We start from the raw sequence: 24,205 nt of genomic DNA, 5'->3' as shown, positions 1-24,205 counted from the left end.
TGTGTTCCAAATCTGCGAATGGATTGTGATTAGAGGTTTGATAGCCTCTGGAGGGGCTTTTAAGTTTCCCATTTTTCTATAGGTAAGCCCCATTTCTGAAATATGTTAGGGATATTCCCTCCTTTTTGGAGATTATAGGATGGGGATTAGCGGGGAGCAATGTACCTCTGCTTGCTGATGTAGACTTTAGGATCATTAGTGAAGTAATTAATTGAGGGCAGTGAGACTGGGATATGACAATATTTCCTAGTCTACTCAAGGTTGTCTAACACAAGGAATTTGGAGGACTTTGTTTATGATCTGATCTATTAAATACTATAATTTAGTATTATTTGTGTAGACACTTAAGCAGTTATAATTGGGAAGTAGGGAGGGAGCATCTTGGCTGACTTTAGGAAACAAAAGAAATCAAAAAGCAATTAAAATTACATAGATTACACAGGAGAGTAGTTAATTAATATAAACATGAGTCTTCTCAAGAAATTCTGGCCAGTGACAGGCAGATAGCTTTGGGTTGTTCTCTGAAATGTGTATGAAAGACTTCTGATGGAGGTGTTTAGAACTTTTTCCCTTGGGATCCTACATTTGAATGCTAAATCATATTTTATTGAGGAGGAAGAAATAAATTTCTGATACAAAAAGATCCTTTCATGAGAAAAAATACCCAATTTTCAATATTATGATGTACAGTATTGTATATGAATGAGATATAGCAAGCAGTATCATTTCATTTGCATTCCCCAGAGTAAAAATGGTGCTTCTGGTTACAAAATTCTAAGCAAACATATCTTTATACACATCAAAATGAATGTCATAAACACCACAAAACAGACACTGTTAAATGAATTTTGGTAGTTATAATTTAGTATGCCCTTCATTATTCAGAGGAGATTGGAGAGGGAGAGATGTGGGCCTGGGAGAATTTAATAGTATACTCAATGTCACACGTGTCATCTTTCATCTCTAAAAGAAGAGAGGGAAGTATACTTTCTTGGTGGCTTTGTTTGATCATTATAATACTCAGTTTCATTTTGTTGTTTGTGTTCTGTGTTCTTTCCATTTATACTGTTTTATTTTATTGTTTTTCTAATTTAGCTTATTTTACTTTGCATGAATTCATAATTTCACTTCCCCTGAATGACTGTATTCTTCATATTTATCATCTCTTATAGCACAGTAGTAATTCATTACATTGATATATTGCAATTTGTTTCTCTCTTCCCCGGTCAATGGGCATTTCCTTTGTTTCTGATCTATTCTACCACAAAAGTACTGTGTAATGCTAATGGGAATTTGAAGATCTTCCTTGCCCCTTGATAGACCCAAGTTAATTTGAGGACCTTCCCTGATTTGAAAATATACTCTGCCCCCTAATAGACTGAATGGGGTCACATGGAGCCTATGGGAGGAGGCTTGTTTTTTAGGAACGCACAACTTTTGTTACTTTGTAGTCAAGTGGGTCACAAGGGTTGTGATGTTCTCCGATCCTGGAGAACACTATATATAGATTTTGTTTTGGGGCTCCCTTTGGAAAGAGTTGTGTGATTTGGCCAGATGAGACTCTGGGCAGCCATTGAACCCCCAGCTTTGAAAGCCCAGATGTTAGTCCTTCTCTCTTTGGTAACTAACTGTATGTATGTGATGGTGAGACAGCTAGAAGCCCTGTCTGTTAGTCTGTTGAGTTGTATCATTTTCTCTGTATTTTTTGTCTGCTTGTAATTTCTGTTTGTATTCTCTGAAGTTCAGGGTGCTGACTTTTTCCCCTGAACTAAGTGAATGATATTTATGTTTGATTAAAGTAAGATTGTTAACCCTTTCTGAGTTGCTTTCCTTTAGAAAAGCAAATCTAAGAACCTGTGATAGCAGCCATCCTGGGTAGGCTAGGGTGCTTGCTGCTATGAACTGCCCTAAATATTATGGTTTCTCTATGACTTGTCTTTGTCTTTTGAATTCTTGGGATATATGTCTAGCCAGGGGATCCCCTGGTCAAAGTATGTGGACTTTTTAGTCTCTGTCTTGGCATTAGTGTTGGGCCAGGATATTTCAAAGAATGCTCCCATTTGTTTGGTGGTCTTCATTTCCTCTGGTTACATGATCCCGATTTCTTTTCTCAAAGTTATGTCCCACATAGTCAGGTGGAGGGCAACAAGAACTGTAGTGTTTTCCTCTGAGATGTTATTTCCACTCATTTTACAAAAATATTATGTTTTGAACCTAGCTTCCTGGTCAGTTTAGTCTAATAATTATATAATAATTCTCTGCAAACTTTTGTTCCCCACTCCCTGGTTTTTGAGTTATATTATTATCAAATAACTAACAGGGGGTACCTTCCTTTATTTAGAGGAATACTAGACAGACTTTAAAGTCAATGCCCTTGGCAACCTCCCTCTCTGGTCTTCAAGTAGGATGAAAAAAACAGTGGGTGGGTCCTTTTGGGTCCCATTGGTGGTGAAGTGGGTTGCAAGACACATAATGAGTTCAGAAGGTCAAAAGATTTAGGAATAGATATGCTGAAGGTAAGGAGTAGATTTTTTTTCCTGTGCCTCTGATATTATCAGTGAAGGAAATTCTCTAAGTATAGATCAGCACCTTAGTTTTATAAAGCACTGAGACATTGATTTCTAGTGTCTATTGCCTTAGTTGCTCTAGCATTAGAGCACTGAAAAATTAAGTGACTTACTTGGGGTCTCACTGCCAGTATATTTTAGGAACAGTACTGGAACTCAAGTTTTCCTGAACCTAAAACTGACTTTGTATCGGTCTATGAGTGGATGGGTTCTTTTAAAAGCTGTTAGGGACAATACAGCTTGGAACACAGTGGCTTATAAATGAGGTTTACATATAGCAGCTCCTAGTATATGAATAATGAGGTGATTTTCCTCCGTCAAAAATAGCTCGCCAAGCCAGCCTCATCTGTTCAGAACAGCTTTGGACATCAGACAGCTCCAGATTCTCTCATTGTGCTTATCAGAGTTAAATATCAAAATTGAAGGAGAAGTGTCATTGTAAGAAATTAAGAGAATATAAAAGCATTTGAAATCCTCATGCAACAGTCCTGTTTCACCTTGTGAGAAGCTGAAGCAGAGCATGTGTTAATTATATGTCCTTTCTTGTTTTAAGTTTAACACAGAGAAGAAACGTATAGTTAAAATACTCTATAATATTGAGCATTACATTTATGAAAAGGAAGTTATTTCATTTCTTCAAAAAAGAGATGAATGTGTTTAATTAATTGAATATTATTTTCTGTATTTTTGCTTAAGTGCAATATAATTTTTCAGTAAGAAATATTAGGAGACTGTACTTGTATGAACCAGATATGTTTTCCCAGGATTTGTGTAGAAATAATCATTTGTAATGACCGAGAGAGGCTATAGAATTAATTATTTGGGACATATATCCTTTGTGTATCTGCTGGAGACAACAAATAGAAGGTGATAGATAACGTGTATAATCAAAACCAATGCAGTAGAAAAGTTAAAAGGTTATACATTAAAGGAGCAATTTCTTTGTAATGGTAAACATAATGACTTCTGAAGTTTTTTCAGGCTGCTTAGTATCATGTTAAGAGTTTGAATACATCTTATTCACAGTTTATTTAATTTTTGCCTTGCTTTGAGTGAAATGAATTTGGGTTTGCTTAAACATCTGTCCTAACAAATTTTATTTATATATTTTATTCTGAATTAAATGTAAGGATTTTAAAATTGTTGAATGTACCATCATACTTCCAGTCACCTCAGGCAGGGTCCTTGTATCTTCTCTTTCTTCCCTGCCACATATCCAATCAGTTGTTTAGTCTTATTGATTTTGCTTCCCTAATATCTTTCTCTCTATTCAGAGGGCCTGTTCAGAACATCGTTATCTCCTGTGCTATTGTATCATTCTTATTGCTTCGTCTCCCAGTTCTCTAGTCTATCCTACAGATAGCGGCCAAATTAATATTCCTAATATACAATTCTGACTGCGTCATTCCCATGCTCATAATTTTCAGTAGCTCCCTGTTACCTCTAGAATGAAATACAAACTCACTTTGGCATTTTATGTCCTTCACTTTTTGTTTCCCATCTACCCTTCGAGGCTTATTTCATGTTATGTACTTTTACTCACTGTTGCAGCTACATTGGCCAACTAGCTCCTCTCTGTCCCTGACATCCCACTATATTAGTGCCCTGGCAGAAGGTGAAATTGATTCCTGCCTCACCTTTAAAGTTCTTTGCTTCTTAAACTCAACTTACTTTTCACTTCCTATGAAAACTTCTCCTGTTTCCCCCTTGTTAGGTCTCCCTGCCCCAGTTATTTTGCATATGGTTATCTCTGTACATGCTGTTTTCCTCTTGCCCCATTCCCTGACTTAGCAGCTCTTTGGTGAAGGACTGTTTTTCATTTTAGTCTTTTTGTCTCCAGTACCTAGTACATAGTAGATACTTCAGACATATTTGTGAAATTGAATTGAACGGAAGAAAGAGGAATTTACATATAATATAAATTATTTATGTTTGTATATAGAACTCAGATTACTAGATTTCTTGTTTTTGTTGGTTTTTGCCTCATAGAAAAGACTTTCCACGGAAGGAAAAGTCTTGTCTGGCCTCAAAAGACATACTAGATTTTGTTCTAGCAACATTTTACAGAATATATCTATTAATTGAGTTTCAAGGTTCTGTCAAGTGTATCCTTCCCATTGTAGAGCTGAGATGGTGGGAATTGCTTTAAAGGTAAAGTATCTTTTTAAAAATTTTTATTATTTTTTTTTGCATGGAATTCTTTTTTTTTATTAAGTACCTATTTATTTATTTTTATTTTTTTTCAAATGCTATATTAACTTCTGATTTACATCATTCATTTCTGCCGGATTTTGAGTTACAAATTTTCTGCCCCTTTCCCCCTACCCACCATCACAAAATAGCAGTCCCACAGGATATCCCGTCCTCCAATCTGCTCACTCCCATATTATACCCCATACCCCATATTCATATGACCATATACCCTCGTATATAGACATATATATGTATATATTTCTAATACCTTCAACTACTGAGAAAAGTTTCATAAGTTACAATTATTGTTTTTCCATGTAGGAAAGTTCAACTTTGATAAGTTCCTTATGATTTCTTTTCCCTGTTTACCTTCTCATGCTTCTCTTGCTTCTTGTATCTGAATGTCACATCTTCTATTCAACTCTGGCTTTTTTCAGCAAGAATGCTTGAAAGTCCTCTATTCCACTGAATGACCACATTTTCCCCTGAAACATGATACTCAGTTTTGCTGGGTAGGTGACTCTCGGTTTTAATCCCAGCTCCCTTGACCTCCGGAATATGACATTCCAAGCCCTTCAATCCCTCAGTGTAGCAGCTGCCAGATCCTGGGTTATCCTGATTGTGTTTCCACAGTATTCAAATTGTTTCTTCCTGGCTGCTTGTAATATTCTCTCCTTAATCTGGGAATTTCAGAACCTGGCTATAATATTCCTAGAAGTTTTCTTTTTGGGATCTTTTTCAGGAGGTGATTGGTGGATTCTTTCAACCTCTATTTCGCCCTCTGGTACTAAAACATCAGGGCATTTTTCTTTGAGAACTTCCTGGATGATGATTTCTAGGTTGTTACTTTGGTCATGGCTTTCAGGTAGTCCAATAATTTTTAAATGATCTTTCCTGGATCTATTTTCCAGGTCAGTGGTTTTTCCCATGAAATATTTCACATTGCCTTCTATTCTTTCATTTGTTTGGATCTGTTCAACAGCATCTTGATTTTTCATAAAGTCATTAGCTTCCATTTGCTCCAATCTAATTCTGAAGCAATGATTCTCCTCATTGAGCTTTTGAGATTCTTTTTCCATCTGGCAAATTTGGCTTTTTAAGGCATCCTTCTCCTCATTGTCTTTTTGAGCCTCCTTTGCCGTTTGACTCAGTCTGTTTTTTAAGGTATTATTTTCCTCAGTCAGGCTGTTGACTCTCATTTCATAATTTTCTTGCATCGTTCTCATTTCTCTTCCCAATTTTTCCTTGACTTCTTTTATCTGTTCTTAAGGTCCTCTATGGCCTGTAACCAGCTCGTATTTTCCTTTGAAGCTTTTGGTGCAGGAGTTCTGACTTCACTGTTTTCCTCCTGTTCCATGCCTTGCTCCTTCTTGTCCCCAAAATAGGAGTGTAATATTGGAATCTTCCTTTGCGTGCTCATTTTGCCACTCAATTACTTGACTTTTGGGCTTTTTGCCACAGTAGGACTCTTTCACCAGACAGGGGAGCTTTCGTCCCAAACGCTGGGGTTTTCTCAGCTGCTGGAGGTATTAGATGGGTGCCCTCTCTGAGGTCTGACACGTTCTTGCAAGCTGGACACACACCCCAGGACCTCCACCCTAGACTGCAATCCAGATCCAAGCAGGTTAAAGCAAGAGCGATTACCCCTCAGACTGGTGCTTGGTCCCCCTACACTCTGCAGGCCAGGAGCTTAAGTCCTCACCTGGTGCTGGTTGGTTGTGCAGGCATCTCAGCGGCTTCTCGCCCTGGGGGTAAAAGCCATGCACTCCCACTTACTGGTCCCAAAGTCCAGACTGCACTGACCTCTTACCTTGTCCTTCTCATCTATGTGTTGATAAATCTGGAAACTGCCACTGCTGGTGCTCTTCTAGAGTCCCTGTGGTGGGCAGCTTGTCAGGCCCGCCCTGGGGCTAAAGCCTAGGCGTGGTGCTGGGCTTGGCTCCCAGAGTGCTGTGCTGTATTCCTGCTGGCCTGCCGGGCTGTCGTCAGCGGGAGGTTAACTTGTCTGTGTCATTTTGTGGGTTCTGCAGCTCCAAAGTTTGTTTAGAGTCCCCTTTTTCATTGGATTGGGGAGGGTGGAAGCCGGAACCTTGGGAAGGTTGTGCTTCTACTCTGCCATCTTGGCTCCGCCCCCCTATCTGATGCATTTTTACAAGTCATGCAACTCAACACACTCACAACCCCCAAAAAATATAATCCTCAAAAATAGTGTACCAGAAGTAGCTAAAGGAAAGTTATTGTTTTTTGATGTTTGTTAGCAGAAAGGGATGACAGATTTATTCTTTAACTTTAATGATTTTGTATCGGTATTTTCAATTATGTTTGACTTGAGTCTTTTTTTTAATGTGTCTTAATGCTACTTTATGTGTATATTGTTATTTAACTGTTACTTTTCCTGAGTATAAAAAACTGAGTTCAGGTAAAATACCTTTAAAGCAATTCCCACAGTTTCAGTTTTATAATGGGAAGGATATACTTGACAGAACCTTGAAACTCAATTAATGTTCTGTGTATTGATGCAAGAGCAAAATCCAGTTAAGTATGTCAAGGCCGGAAAATCAAAGGCAAATCTTTTTCTTTCTACTGGTGTACCTGTTTTTTAAAAAATAAGAATGTTATCATTGGTATATATATTTCTTTATATATTTTCTTGTATCTTTCTGAATTCTTCATAATTGTTATTCCTTATGTCCTCATTTTACCTTTAAAAGTTTTATTGATATCCCCTTGTTTTTACATCATTACCAGTTACTAATGGCTTCATTTCCCTTCACAGTCTTCTCTTGTAATAAAGTAGTACTGTTGAACAAAATAAGTCACTGTCTTGTCTCTGACAGAGCAGTCCTCCTTACACACCTATGCTTAATTGTCAGTCCTCTGAAGTCACCATCCTTGCTGTCTTTCAAGGAAGACTACAAATGACAACTCCTCTTTGAAGCCTTCCTGGATTCCCAAGCCAAAAAAGAAGCCCATTAATATACCTCGTTGTGTCTTTCATATTTTGCTTTTAAAGTTGTATTTTTGTACAGGTTTGTGGCTTGTGAGCTCTGTGAAAGCAGGAACTCTTTTATTTTTTTTTACTTTTCTCTGTATCCCAATGCTTAGTACAACACCTGGCACACAGTAGGCACTTGATAAATGCCAATGGTCAATTTTCTTTAGATGCCTTCCCTTCCTTACTGGAGTGTAAGTCTATTGCGACCTAGGGACGTTATCTGATTTATTTTTATTACCTGCCCCAATGGCTAACATGCATACCTGGTATGTAAACATTAAGTGTTTAGTAACTATTAACATCCATATGTCTCATAAGAGTAAAAGAATAGTATGATGAAATATTTTATAGGTTTGTTTCAATTTATATTGATTTATGGATCTGAAACAATGTCTAACCAAAATTTCTTCAGTGATACCTGTGAATCATTCTAGAGTTATGGAATTTAGAGCGATGAGTGACCTTAGATATTTAACTGTTCTGATCCCTTCATTTTTCAGATGAAAGAAATAAATTCCTACAAAGTTCCTGGCTTTTCCAGTGTCACACGGGAAGTAATAGAACCCTGATTGGAGCTCTAGTACTTCCACTCCAAATCCCCTCCCTTTCTTATATACAGTGCTATACTGCTTCACCTTTCAGTTTCACAACCTTGACCAAAATCCTTTTGTGAAATCCTTGCCATGACACATCTATTCTTAATATCCCATTTTACCCTAAGAATGGAAATTACAAAAATACAGACTCACATTACTGAAGTGATTACTGTGAAATGGGCACAGGCCAAATTCCCAGTTTAATTAAATATTTGTTCTTTGTCTTCACTAAGTCTTATCTAACTAAAGACCAGCAGTCGTCTTCTTTCCTACTATCTGTAGTTGACTAAAGGTTGAGATTAAAAGAGCTAACAGTTTAATTATGTTCATAATGAGAATATCTTCTACTAGTTCAGCCATTAGTAGAATTATTCAGCAGTGTTGTAGTTATAGCTTCCATATGAACAAGCTATTCATTTGACATTGAATATTTTATTTCTACCCGCAAAAATAATTTTTGGTTTTCCATGTATTATTTGACTAATAACATCATAGACTTTCTTGATTTTTCTATCAGCAACTTCTTAGAAACTGATATAAAAAGGATCATTTGTCTTTCCCCCCCATGATAATATCATTTTCATTAGAGCATATTTTGAGCAATAGTTTTTTTTTTTTGAGGGGCGAGGGTAGGGCAATTGGGGTTAAGTGACTTGCCCAAGGTCACATGGCTAGTTTGTGTGTGTATGTGTGTCAAGTGTCTGAGGCCAGATCTGAACCCAGGTCCTCCTGATTCCAGGGCTGTGCTCTACTCATTGCGCCACCTACCTGCCCCGAGCAATAGCTTTTTATCAAATCATATAAATAAATAACACATGATAAAATATATAAAATCTGAATTCCCTATTTCCATTTAAAGTTTCAAAGTCTGCTTTCATGTTTGTAAAATGTACATAAATGAATTATATACAATGTTTACAAAAGGGGCTTACATTACTACAAAGTGGATAGAGCACGCAAAGGTTTAGCATTACCATATCACAAATTTGAACTCTCCAAAATGAATGTGATTGTTACAGATATTAATTAATTACATTTTCTTACCCCTTTAGAACAGGTCTTCTGTTTTGGATGAATGTTTGGGATTTCCCAGGTTTCTTTGAGAAGAAATCAAAACAAAGGACTGTAGGGAAGTTGGAATTGATAGTGTCATTTTTTTCCTATTAATTTTCTGTAACTATCAGAGCAATTGACAGTCATTACATTAATTTTGGAGATTTACTGAAATACAAAATTAGTTTAAAAAATCTATTATAACTTGTATATAATATGGCATTGAAGTCATGTTTGTATAATATCATCTAAGTCTCATTAAGGACTTTGAGCATGTGAGTTTCCAGAAGAGTTGCTTGAATCTTGTTGTTATTTTCTTTTCTTTGTTCTAGCCCTACCCTTTCAACAACACCAAGGGTAGCTGAAAGGGAAGAAGAGATCATAAAAGGTTAGGCTAAAGGGTAGATGTAAAGTAGGAGAAAGTGTTTATGGTCTTATGGTATAGATCAGAGTTGAAGGAAAATTTTAGCATCATCCATCTCCTGAGCTACTCTTCTGGTTAATGCTCTGAGTCATTCCCTATACCTAGCAGGGCTTGAGGCCTTTCATTTGTCTTTTGTGACATATTCAACCCCCATCTTATGAGAAACAATAAAATAAGTTGTCAAGATGCAGTGAAAAATGAAGCATAGGTATAATTAAGCAACAGTGAATGGGGGAAAAAAAGACCAAATTTAAATGGGAGGTCAGAGTGAGGATTACCTATACCATTTTCTGAAGGACTGAACAGTAATACAAGAGCTTTCAGTTATGCCTAAATTGGCCCTTACCTATCAAGATAAGATATATTGACCTTAATTGCTTAAATTTAATTTATATTGAAAAAGAACCAGTTTAAAAGGTATCTTACTGCTTAACAATACATGCTTTCTGGTTGCTTTTTGTTTTGTCCTAGGAGGTCCCATTACTGGTTTTATTTTATCCCAATTAAGATGCCAAGTTTCACTCTTATTTTCAAAATTGTACGAGGAAATATGCCAGAGCTTTTGCACTTATTCTATAAGTCTCTTGTATTTCCTCTACCCATTCACATCATATGTTTAGGGGAAAAAAAGCATTTGAAATGTCACCTGATTAATCATGCTCTAAGCTGAAGACAATAAGAAAATTACTTCTTGTAATTCTTCAACAGTGTCTCCATTGAGCTGTATACATTACTATAAGACCACTGATGGAATGGTCGTTTATTGTAGTGGAAGGATCTCTTGGTTTAGAGTCAGAATATGTAGACTTTATTCCTAGTTCTGACACTTAATGGTTGTTTGACTTTTGGCAAATCATTTAGCCACTCAGACCCAATTTCTTCATCTGGAAGATAGGGATATTAATAGTTATACTATCTACTTTTAGGCTTATTGTAATGAGGATGATAGCTGACATTTATGTACTATTTCATGGTTTTCAAAATGACTTATCCATCACATACCATCTTAAAGTTGACCTTACTTCCTGTAGCACCAATTCAATATTCATAGCACCAACAATGACTATGAAAATATTAGCGTAGTTCTCAATTGCAAAATAGAATGGACTCTTCATACAAAAGACAGAAGCAAAACATTTATTCAGACACCAGAAAACCAAATCCCCAAACTAGAAAGCTAAATCCATCATAGCAACAAAGAAGTTAATACACAATAACACAGTAAAGAGTCACAACATCCTTTAACTTTCCCACAAACAAACACAAGCCTAGCTCTCTGCTTGCCTGCCATCCCATCCTCTCTCTCTCACTGTCTAGCTACTCTGACTCCTAGCTTCCTATGGGTTCTGCTCTACCCTTCAGAAAACTCCTCCCACCACAGGCTCCATGTGAATACATTCAGCCTATTAGGGCACAGGGAAGGTCTTTAAATTCCCATTACCATTATATTTGGCCCCAAGATCTTTCATGTCCCTTAAATAGCAAAAATAAATTAACAATACATTTTATTACATAGGTTAGTGGGAGTTTAGGGGTAACTTGTGGGGTAACTGGTGTCAACAGAACTTTGCAACAATATAACAGGGATAATTAAAAATAAGCACATAAAACAGTATCTTAGTTAGGGAGGGGGCTTGGGCACAAGCATCCAATCATTATCTTCCTCAAACAAATGGGACTCAAAATCTTAGTAAAGGTCTCTTCCTCCATAGCTACTTCGTGATAAAATTGGACATAGAGCTGTCCCAGCCCCAAGAGAAGCCATTCAAGAGGTTCTTTAAGAGTTTAACTCTCATTCAAGAGTTCTCTAAGTGGCATCCATAGCTTGATTGGTGCCAGGTCCAGGGGTGACACATCAGAGTCATGGAGAGGGAGTTGGCTTAAGGCATCAGGCATCGGCAAGTGGAGAGTACTAATCTTGAAGGAAAGAAATGTAGCAAACAAGTTTAACAAACAAAAAGCCAAAAAGAAACTAAATTATAAATATAGAGTTAGCTGTGCTTTTGGAGTCCATGAACTCACTATCATAGCCTCATTCACAGTAGAATATATGAGTTAAGGGTACAATTTATTAATCATCTTCTCCTGAATAAACAACAGTTACAGTATTCTCTTTCCCATGTACTATAATTTCTGCAACCTTTGGAACATTGTCTGGCTTCCGTTTTACCCATACTTAAGCTCCCAATTTTATTCTATCAGTAGAACCAAGCCCTTAATTTCCTCTGATAGTTATTTCAGAAGGAAGGTCAGTTTTGACAAGGAGTATTGTTTCACAAGGAATAATGATCACTTGCACTATTCTATCATTTTTACAAAACTTTATAGATTCTTCACCCAAATTTTAGAATGTCACAATAATTTCTCCTTGATAATTAGATTCTGTTACTCCAGCCACTACATGTATTTCTTGAGCTGCTAATCCTGATGTAGGTAATATCCATTCAAAATTATTCTAAGGGATTTTCAATACATATTCCAGTGGAGATTTTTCTGATTTCTTTTCTATCCAACCAAAAGTCCTCTAAACAGTGTAAATCATATCCTGCCGAACCAAATATCCCTGGACACAGTAGTGGGACATCTTGCCTCACAAGTCCAGTCCTCAAAGTTTTGGATCTTATGTGTCTGCTGTTTTCTAATTTGCAGATTTGGAGTCATCATTCTGACTAGAGGTGTGCTTCTTCTCAGTGGTATATTATTCAAATTACATAAAACAGTGAGCAAATTAGCCTTCCAATGTTGATATGAATTGTTAGAACTTCTATAGCAACAATGCAATATTCACAGTGCCCACAGTCACTGTAAATATACCTGCATGGTGCTCAGTCACAAAATATAACAGACTCTCCATATAGAAGACAGAAACAAAACATTTATTCAGTCACCAGAAAGCCAGATCCCAAAACCAGTAAGCCGATTCCATCATAGTCGCAAAAAAGTTAATAAGTCACAGCAGAGAGAGCCATAGAATCCTTTAGCCTTCCCACAAACCAATAGAAGAGCAATATTTACTCACAAACCTATCTGTCACCCTGGGAATTGTGCTCTTCCCCCAACTCTCTTACTGGCTCTGACTCCCAGCTTCCTATGGGCTCTGCTCCACCCTTCAGCAAACTCCTCACACCATAGGTTCCATGTAATTACGTTGAATCTTTTAGGGGGCAGAGTTTATTTTCAAAGCAGGGAAGGTCTTCAAATTCCCTTTGGTTTATTAAGGAACAGGAAAGATCTTCAAATTACTATTACCATTACATTTGGCCCCGAGATCTTTCATGTCCCTTACATAGCAAAAGTACATTAACAATACATTTCGTTACATAGATTAATGGGAGTTTAAGGGTAACTGGTGGGGTAACTGGTGTCAACAGGACTTTGCAACAATATAACAGGGTTAATAGAAAACAAACATATAAAACAATATCTTAGGGTGAGGGCTTGGGCACAAGCACTCCATCTTTCCACCCTTGGATGAATGTGGCTCAAAATCTTGAGTAAGGCGTGAAACTTCTCCATAGCTACTTCAAGCTGAAATTAGATGTAGAGCTGTCCCTGCCCCAAGAGGTCCCATTTGAGAGGTCGGTTCTTTAGCTGGCATCTGGAGCTCAGTTAACACCATGTCCAGGGGTGACACATCACAGTCATGGAGAGGATGTGACAACTGGCTTAAGCCATCAGGCATCTGCAGGTGGAGGGTACTAAGCCTGCAGCAAACAAGCTTAACAGACAAAAAACCAAAAAGAAACAAATATAGGGTCAGCCGTGCTTCTGGAGTCCATGAGCTCACTATCATAGCCTCATTCACAGTAGAATATATGACACTGTTCTTTTTGTTCTGCTCCAACTACTTGAAATATTACCACAAGTTTAGCACACTGACCACTTCCACCTGTCCCAACACATTCTTTAATCTGAGTCTCCTGGAAGGTGCGACAGACTTGGATACAGTGGTTCAAGAAGATCTGTAGGGGCACTTCTCACTTCTCTGTTCCATCTAACATCAAGCCCATTTTCTTGATATATTTTGTATAGTTCATTAGTTGGAATACCATCAGTTTTTCCAAAATCTACCCCTGCTCTCAATAGACCAGTAAACAATTCTTATCTTGTCAGTCTATTCTGACTTTGAATCCACTGGCTGTTTACTCTTCTCTCTTGAGGAAATTTGTCATTTTCCCATTCTGCCAAGTCACTTAGCTGTAAAATCTTATCCAGTACTTCTGAAAGAGGGTGCCCTATTTCACCAATGAGTAGAGTCAGAATTAGGTGTTCTGTCAGGAGAAGCCATCTTCACTATGATATTTCTATGAGAAAATACTAAGGGGATATTGTGATATGCATTTGTATTTCCAACCATGATAGCAGTTTTCATTACCTCCTCCTTTAACTTTCTCATACAGTCTCTAAGCAAGTATCAGGGTCTCTGTCCACTAGGCCACATAGAATCAGTGGGATATATTTTATTGCATCCATTGGCAGCTAAAGCTAACAGAGTGGTCGTATTGTTACCTCCTTGCATATGGTAATCTCTAAAGGCTTGCTGCACAAAAGCATTCCGACTGACCTCTATAAATTTCAAGAAGTCCATGCTATCTGCCTGTGCTCCTCTGGCCCCTTCATCACTGTTTCTCACCATCAAGACACTAAAGATTCTCCAGTCCTTTGGGTGAATCTGCTTAATGTATCAGTAACCTCCTACTGAATGAAATCCTCAGTTATCTCCCTGAACTTTTGTTTTCCCCCCATGGTTCTCCTGCTTTCTTCTTAGTATGGGGCAGGCATCCTTCTGCCCTTGTAAAAGCTTCCTCATTTAACATTGTTTCATTTTCCACCCACACACTCTCCTGGCAGTGGTCACCATGGCAACCAGGCTGTCTGCCGTTAGGATGACATGCACATTCGTCTTATTAGTTTTTTTCTTCTTTTTCTGAGCCAAACCTAGAACAACAACCTTCTCCTCTACCACCTGAGACCCTCCAGCTTGTCCTTCTAAAGGAGAGCCTGAACATTGTAATGCAGCGTTTCTCCTGCAAATCAGCTTACTTCCTCTCCCTATGTGTTTTCTCCTGCAGCAGTCTCTGCTTTTACATATAATATGGTAACCTGTTAGTAAAACCCAGCCTCTTCTATATACTGCTTCCAGTTCTTTCCCTGGTTTTGATGGAATTCCTTGCAAACATTTTTCTAAATCTCTATATTTTTGCTTCTGTAGCCTCAATTTCCAGTTTTCACAGAGCCCTGCACTTTTACCCCATTTCCTTGCTAGGGAGGAATAAGGTTTCTTCTAAAGCCATCTGTCTCCAAATAGAGGTCTGATATTTCCAGATCATATCCTCATCGCCAAATGTAGCACCAATGCAGTATTCAGAGCACTGACAATGACAATGAATATGCTAGCATAGTTCTCACTTGCAAAGTATAACAGACTCTCCATATTTCAAACAGAAGCAAAACATTTATTCAAACATCAGAAAAACGAATCCCCAAACCAGAAAGCTGAATCCATCATAGCAGCAAAGAAGTTAATACACCAAAACACAGCAGCGAGCCACAACATCCTTTAGCCTTCCCACAAACAAACACTCACAAGCCTAGCTGTCTGCTTGCCTGCCACCCTCTCTCTCCCACTATTTAACTGCTCTGAGTTCCGGCTTCCTGTGGGCTCTGCTCCACACTTCAGCAAACTCCTTATGGGCAGGGAAGATCTTCAAATTCCCATTCCCATTCCACTTCCCTTCTAGCTTAATTTTTTTTTTTAAATTAAGGGGCCATCCTTTGGCACTTTTTAAATAGGCCCAAGCACTTAATAAGCATTGCTTCAGTCAAAGTGAGAACTCAGGAAGACTTTAGCTTAAAAAGACCAAGGTCTCTCACTGCATCCTGTTCCATTTCCAGTTTTCCAGGTCTATATCTGGCCACTGGACCCAGATGACTCTGGAGGATAAAGTGAGGCTGATGACTTCGCACAGCTTTCCTTCATTCAAATCCAATTAATTGCAAGTCATGGCATCATCTTCCTGATGTCATGGTTCTCTTTGAGAACAAAGGATAAACCACAACCACACGACTATCCTAAATGTACTCTAAACAAGATTATTTTCCATACATAATATCATGAGTCAAAATTATACAAGATTCCTTGATGAAATTAAAACAGGGGAATGTTTGCTTGCCAAAGGTATTTGCCACTGTCATGGAAGGTATCCAGTTTAGTCAGTGAAGGCTTCCAGATGTTCCCGTTTGCAGATCATCCAAGTTATGAAAATCCTAATAGCTTGAAAGAGTTTAACAACTGCCATCCAGGAAAAATCAAGTGGAATAATAATAATAATAATAACAACAGTAACTGGCATTTACATAGTATTTTAAGATTTGCTAAGTATTTTTACATACATTACCCCATTTGATTATTACATCAGCTCTGTGAGGTAGGTACTATTATTATTCCTCTTTTACAGAGGAGTAAAATGAGACTTGAGAGAGATCCAGTGCCTTGCTTAGGGTCACATAGCTCTAAGTATCTGAGATGATCTTGGTATGCCGTTCTTCATGACTCCAAGTTTAGTTTTCTGTCCAGACTATGATGTGCATCTAAATGGACAGTTATAGAGCTTGCAAATCTTTGTGTTTATCTTTGAAAGTTACTGATATTGGGCACTGAAAGTCACTGAACTGGGCTCATTTGAAGAAGGAAGAGGAAAGTATTTTGGACTGTCTTGAGGAGACTTCAGTTATTTTAATTATCCCAGGCTTCTCCTTGAAACAAAGGCCTAAGTTTAACATGAATGTTCTTCTGGCATTGTATTTATGAGAGTCATGGAATGTTGTGATTTTTGTAGAATTGAAATTAAACCAATAGCAGAGTTGTGCGACGGATATGTCATTCTTATTTTATTTTTGATGGCTTAAGTCACTAGCATAGTTTACTGAGAGAATGAAGTTGTTTTTCAGTTGTTACCAATAAAAGTTTTCCCTCATGTATCAACAACAAAGGAAATTTATATTGGCAAACATTGAAGAAAAACTTGTTTTCCATCATGTATCATTAAAAAGGGATGGCCAGATGGCACAGTGGATAGAGCACTGGCCTTGGAATCAGGAAGAATTGTTTTCCTGAGTTAAAATCTAGCCTCAGACACTGGCTGTGTAACCCTGAGCAAGTCACTTAACCCTGTTTGACTCAGTTTTCTCATTTGTAAAATGAGCTGGTTAAGGAAATGGCAAACTACTCCAGTATCTTTGCCAAGAAAACCCCAAATGGGATTATGAAGAGTTGGACAAAGCTGAAAATGACTGAATAAGGACAATCACTGACAGAGGAATTTTTTTTTTTATTATCTAGTCTACATATGTGATATATAGCAGAAAAAGAAATTATATATACTATAAACTTGTTATCTACTCTATAATGTTATTTATAAAAAAATCTACGCAAATTGTGTGGGTGTCAGCTGAGAGTAAATTGTTCTTATTTTGCTGATGTCTTCTCTATTTTGATAATGAAATTATGCAAAGACTGCTGGATAATAAAGTTCATCTAAGACAGAAAGCATTTGGAACAAACACTAGGCAGTCAATTATGATTCTTGTTACAGAACCCCACAAAATGTTGAATGTCTTATTAAATATGAGAATTGGCTTTTTAGCTCTCATTTTTAATTTCTCCCATCTCTACAACTGTTTCTCATTTTTCTATTTGCTTTGGGTAGGTAAAGGATTGGGTTATCTCTTCCAGGATCAGATTAGTTTAACAAAGCAACTTGATATGAACTTGATACTTAGAAAATGGTTCTTATGTTCAGGACATTATTTTTTAATTCCTATCACCATTAAAATCCAAAATATTATTTTAATCCTGAGGGAAGTAATGTTAAGGACATTTTTCTAAGAAATCTCAAATGAGAGCTAAAATGACATAGACTTGAGACTTTTGGCTTTGCTATTTTGACAGAGAAACACAGTAAATGTTGACTATCATGTCACCTCTCAGAGGCCCTTTTCGCTGTAGATGATATTTGTTATATACATTATTATATGTCATTTTTTTTGGAACATCTTTTTATAGTTATGGTGTCTGTTCTTTTTATTTGAATATGGTTGTGTAATTTTCCCCTCCATCTTTAAATACAAAATGCTGTAGAAAAATAGTGTGCCAACTTCATTCTCACCTTCCCAATTCTTTGCAAATACTAAAGATTTTAGTCATGATATAGTAATGAGCTTATTTGCAACACTGACTTTCTTAACTGGGATAAAAAAAAATATAAGAAAATGAAGGAAAAACTTATTTTCCTATAGTGAGAATAATAGGCTAAATGTATTGAAATACATTTATTTATTTAATTTATTAAAATATCCATACTGTTATAAACCAACAAAGGTTGGTTTCTCAAGTTTTAACTTCACAGAAACTTTATTTTAAATCACCAAAGTTATAAACAAGTTGTAAAATGAACATTTTAATGGACATTGATTATAATGATGCTATTATAATTATCTGTCACTTTATAGTTTTAAAGATTTTTGTTTAATTTTAATGGAAACTAGTGTTTACCCGGAATATTAAAAACACAGTTCTCTGTCAGTTTGATAGACTTTATAACACTGAGATGAATTCATTTGTCTAAAATTCAAGGTTTTTTAGTAACACAGTTTTGTTTTATTTTTGGTTGTTTAAAAAAGTTTTTATTTTAGTCAAGCCCCATTTGGAGGCACATACATTTTTATTTTTTCCTCTAAAGTATAAAAGAACTTAGATAATCACTCCCATAAAATAACCCTGTAACTATAATACTTGTAAAATACACTGAGAAAAGTTAAAAAGCTTTACATTATTTAAATTGACTGACAGATATCCTGAACAGGGATAATTTCCATTTCTTAATGTTAAGGAATATATTTTTACATGATAATATACTGAAAACTCTTCCTAATACATAACTTTTTAATTACCAGGCTTTAGCATCTGACTTAGAGAAGAGGGAAAGACAGCAAGTGCGGATGTTAGAACAACTTACAGCGATTCAGAAACACTATGAGGAATGTGAAAATGAACGAACACACGCTAATTCCCAAGTCAGAGAGTTGGTCCAGCAAGCTGAGGAGTCTACCAAGGAAGCAGAGAGATATCTCAGCGAATTTCAGCGATCAGAGGCTTTGAGGCAGGAGTCAGAGAAGAAGAAAGAAGAATTGAAAACAAAGGCTCAGGAATCTATTAAACAGTGGAAGCTCAGATATAAGACTTTAGAACGAGATTTGGAGAAACAGAATGAGACAGTTCTGCATCTTACAGAAAAGAACAATCAGGTAAAAGGAAATAATTCTCTTTTTTAAGTTTAAAATTGTATTGCTCTCTTTTGTTACCTTCTTTTCCCAATATATCTCTTCTTCTTCCCCTACCAGACAACTCAAAATCTTATAAAAAGGAACAACTAAAAAATAATTTAATAAAACTATTCAGCCAAATCAAACAATATATGCAATTTTCATAGGTTCTAACTTCTTCAAGGAAAGGAAAGCAGTTTGTTCTTGTATCTCTCATCTGAGTCCAAATTTTGGTCATTTTAATTTCATAGCTTTCAGTTTTGATTTTCTTGTTATAGTTCTTTCCATGTACAATTTTATTTTTCTGGTTCTGTTTGCTTCACTTTGCATCAGTTCATATATCTGAAGTCATCATAGTCATTTCTCCTTTCAGTGCAGTAATATTCCATTATATTTTTATAGTATAATTTGTTTAACCAGAGGATGAATTTCCAGGGGGAGATTTTCCTTGGATTTATTAAAAGCATTAATCATTTTATGCCTGTTTTAACAATTCGATATTGACTTGCTTTGCAGTTAGCTTTAAAAAATATTTATCCCTTATTCAACTTAAAAACTCAAAACTCAAATGAAAAAAAAACCCTAAATCCTGTTCTATATAATCTGAAATTTACCTCAGATTTAAAAATGGTTAAATTGTATATTGGAGGTTCTTAATGTGAGCAGTCTTTTGTGAATTTGTTTAAAAAAATTTTTTTTCATAACTGTATTTCTATATAATTGGTTTCCTTTGTAGTCCTTCATATTTTGTTTTTTACATTTTAAAATATCCTAAAAAGGGTTCTGTGGGCTCCACCATGCTACTAAAGGGGTCCATGATGCAAAAAAGGTTTAAGAAACTCTGTTTTATATACTTCTGTATTATCCTTTACAAGTTGGTTGAAAAAAATTTTTTTTGACTATAGTGTTTACTTCTGAGCCTGTTCCTGGCAGCAGCTACTGTGGCTTGAATAAAATGACTATATGCCATTTGTAGTCTGGCTGACTGGCCAACAGTGTCAGATGATAAACCTCCTTAAATTTTTTAATGCCATTTTTGCAGTATTTAAAAAAAGAATTATTGTTTACTATGTGTACCTCACATAATTTCTTTTCCTCTTGTAAAATCACTTATTTCAAATCTGTTTTATGCTAGTTTTTTCTCCTACAATTATATATTTTGAGTGAATAGAACCCAGATGTTTAGCACAAAATAATAAAATAATGATTGATTTCCATCCAGATTTAATATTTTTACTTCTGACTTCCTTGTCAATTATGTCAAGAGCTCTATTCTAAAATTGATCAATTATTTGAATTTGTTTTAGATTAAAACAAATTCCATTTACGACTATATTTATTGGATTAAATGCTAATTAAAAAATGACTGGTGCTTGTTGCTAGCATGAGCTTTTGTGGAACAGCCAACAAAATATTCTTTAGCTGTTGAAGGGGTAGTTTTTTTATTTTTAATAAATGTTTCCCAGAGTGAGAGTGGAATTGTATTGATTTGGCATATTCTGAGGTACTTAAATGCCCCCTTCCCTTACGTGATTTGGTGAATTTAATACACATTTGGACAATGTATTTCCTGTGTTTTTTTATCTGCATTTGGGAGTTCTCTTCCAAGATGTTCAAGTGAATTTAAGGAATTATATTGAAAACTGAACCAGGGCTCCAGGAATGTGGGCCTACCTTGAGAATTCTCCTGTGGATATTGCCTAAAGTTAGCTTTAGACAACCCTGGACTTTGAGTCAGGGAAGGGAAAGTTCAACCCAAAGCTCTCTGGGCATGTTAGCTGTTGAAGGTACTTTTGAAGGAAATATTCTCACCCATCTAAACAGACTATTTTTTTAAAAATTAAAACTACAAGCATAACTACTCTTCTAATACTACTGCTATAATTTTTAGAGTTCCATTTTGCAAATGATACAGCAAAGAAATAGTTAAACAAGTCTCAGAGATAGGGAATGCCACAATTATCAGAGTAGGTTGTACAATTTCTCCTTGTAAAGACACAAGAGTTTTTATAATAAGAGGGAGTTAGAATGATAAGTAATCAGAAATAAAGAAATAGAAAGCATAATTAAAGGAAGTTTTATTGTGCAGCATACGTATGTATCTATATGTTTATGTGATTTTGAAGGGCGTTGAAAATAAATTTTTTTTTAAAGCAATCGGGGTTAAGTAACTTGCTCAAGGTTACACAGCCAGATGTTTCTGGGTGGGTGCTAAGTGTCTGAGTTCGATCTCCAGGTCATCCCAACACTGGAGCCGGTGCTCTTACTCGCTGTGCTACCTGGCCGCCACAAAAATAATTTTTAAAGTACTCTCCTGCTCAGATCTTTTCTTAAAAAAAAAATTCCACAAAACATTTGAGTAAGCTAGTTCCTTTCTGTACTGTATCCTTTCTCTCTATTCCACAAAGAACTTAGAAGCAATAATTCTAAAATAACAGTCTCAAAGTATGGTTGAAGGCGTATATTGAAAAGAAAAAGTTCATTGATACACAAATATTACTTATTGAATGCCATTTTGGGGTCTTTATTCCTGCCATGATAGTGGTCCTTTTTTCTTCTTACTTGCCATTTCTAATTGCCTGATGTATTTTCTGTTTTGAATTTTCATTTAAAGGCATACAACATTAAAAGACTCCTGGTCTTTTTTTTATTCATTGATTCATTTCTCAAATTTCCCCTTTCTCCAAATGATTTTTCTTATAATGAGCTTGACAGGTCATGGTGAAAAATATCCACTATTAAACTTTCTGTCATTATGGAAGAAAGGGCAAAAATTAGTAACATATTTCTTTAAACCTTGTTTTTATTCTAGAAGTTAGATGTTTAGGTTATTCATTTGGGGGGATCTTAACAAAAATATATGAATACAAATTGTACACTATAGGTAAATCATTCCAGCCATAAATAAACTACAGTATTCATTATCTGATTTTGTTTTTTTTAATTTTTATTTTTTTTGTAGTTTATTTTTTTATTTTTTAGTATACATCATTTATTTTCACAAGATTTTGAGTTACAAATTTTATCCCCATTTTTCCCCTACCCACCACCCCAAAACAGCGATCCCACTCAGTATCCCCTCCCTTAATCTGTTCTCTCCTATATCTTTCCCCATAGCCTCTCCAACTTTCCAATAGGGCATGGTGGATCTCTACGCCCCAGTACCTGTATATCTTATTTCCCAGTTACAACTAAAATAATTAATAATAATATATATATTTTAAACATTTTATTTTAACCTTTGAATTCCAGATTCTTTCCCCACCCCCCCCCCCCCCCGTTACCCACCTTTACTGAGAAGATAGGCAATTCAATATTGGTTGTACATGTGTAGCTATGCAAAACATTTTCATAGTGGATACATTGTGAAAAACTGACTATATTCCCCCCATCCCATCACACCTCCCACTTGTTCTGTTCTCTACTTTGATCCTGTCCCTTTTCAAAAGTGGGTGCTTGCAACTTCCCTCCCCCTGAGCCTGCCCTTCCTTCCATCATCCACCCTCTCATCCCCTTCCCCCCCATTCTCCTGGAGGGTGAGATACACTATTTAGTGTGTATGTCATTCCCTCCCTAAGCCAAACTCATTGAGAATAAGGTTGACTCATTCGTTTTTGCCTTCCTGTTCTTCCCCTCCATTGTAACAGTTTTCCCTTGCCACTTCTATATGAGATAATTTATCCCATTCTGTCTCTCCCCATCTCCTCTCATTATATTCCTCTCTCACCTCTTAATTTCACCTTTTAAGTATCATCCCTTCCTGTTAAATTGGTCCTGTGCTGTCTATGTATACCTATACACATATATACACATACTTACATATGTATTCATACACCCATATACTCTCCTATGTAGACATATATGTATGTATATATACATATACATACATACATATATATGTATATTTACACACACATGCACATTCCTATTCCCTTCAACTATTCTAATACTGAGAAAAATTTCTTAAGTTACACTTATCGTTTTTCCATGTAGGAATGTAAGTAGTTCAACTTTGATAAGTTCCTTATGATTTCTTTTCCCTGTTTACTTTCTCATGCTTCTCTTGCTTCTTGTATCTGAATATTAAATTTTCTATTTAGCTCTGGTTTTTTCATCAAGAATGCTTGAAAGTCCTCTATTCCATTGAATCACCATGTTTTCCCCAGAAACATGATCCTCATTTTGCTGGGTAGATGATTCTTGGTTTTAATCCCAGCTCCTTTGACCTCCAGAATATCATATTCCAAGCCCTTTGATCCTCAATGTAGAAGCTGCCAGATCCTGTGTTATCCTGATTGTGTTTCCACAGTATTCAAATTGTTTCGTCCTGGCTGCTTGTAATATTCTCTCCTTGATCTGGGAATTCTGGAACCTGGCTATAATATTCCTAGGAGTTTTGTTTTTGGGATCTTTTTCAGGAGATGATCGGTAGATTCTTTCAACCTCTATTTGGCCCTCTGTTTCTAAAACATCAGGGTAATTTTCCTTGAGAATTTCTTGAAGGATGACTTCTAGGTTCTTTTTTTGATCATGGCTTTCAGGTAGTCCAGTAATTTTTAAATTATCTCTCCTGGATCTATTTTCCAGGTCAGTGGTTTTCCCAATGAGATATTTCACATTGCCTTCTATTTTTTTCATTTGTTTTGATCTGTTTAATCGTATCTTGATTTCTCATAAAGTCACTAGCTTCCATTTGCTCCAATCTAATTCCGAAGGAATGATTGTCTTCAGTGAGCTTTTGAGATTCTTTTTCCATCTGGCAAATTCGGTTTTTTAAGTCCTTCTTCTCATTGGCTTTTTGAACCTCTTTTGACATTTGAGTTAGTTTATTTTTTAAGGTCCTATTTTCTTCTGTTGGGTTGTTGACTCTCATTTTATAATTTTCTTGCATCGTTCTCATTTCTCTTCTCAATTTTTCCTCCACTTGTCTTTTTTGCTTTTCAAAATCCTTCTTAAGCTCCTCTTTGGCCTGTAAGAAGGTTATTCTTTTCTTAGAAGCTTCTGGTGCAGGAGTTTCTGACTTCATTGTCTTCTTCCTGTTCCATGCTTTGAT

At 36.2% G+C, this 24,205-nt stretch overlaps 1 protein-coding gene across 12 annotated transcripts in view; it reads left to right on the top strand.

Annotated features, from left to right (window-relative positions):
• The window catches only part of CEP128 (centrosomal protein 128), a 576,359-nt gene that overhangs the window by 150,290 nt on the left and 401,864 nt on the right, over positions 1–24,205 (top strand). For all 12 annotated transcript variants that reach the window (XM_069092343.1, XM_069092342.1, XM_069092344.1 and 9 more), the window contains one exon: positions 18,784–19,134. In XM_069092343.1, the coding sequence (XP_068948444.1) occupies positions 18,784–19,134 (351 nt within the window). The remainder of the gene's footprint in view (positions 1–18,783; positions 19,135–24,205) is intronic.

Source organism: Petaurus breviceps, unplaced genomic scaffold (assembly GCF_028583685.1).
Source record: "Petaurus breviceps papuanus isolate PSGF00001 unplaced genomic scaffold, PetGlider_PUasm1.0 189, whole genome shotgun sequence".
In the NCBI taxonomy this organism is placed as follows: domain Eukaryota; kingdom Metazoa; phylum Chordata; class Mammalia; order Diprotodontia; family Petauridae; genus Petaurus; species Petaurus breviceps.
This window is presented reverse-complemented; position numbering and strand designations above follow the sequence as displayed.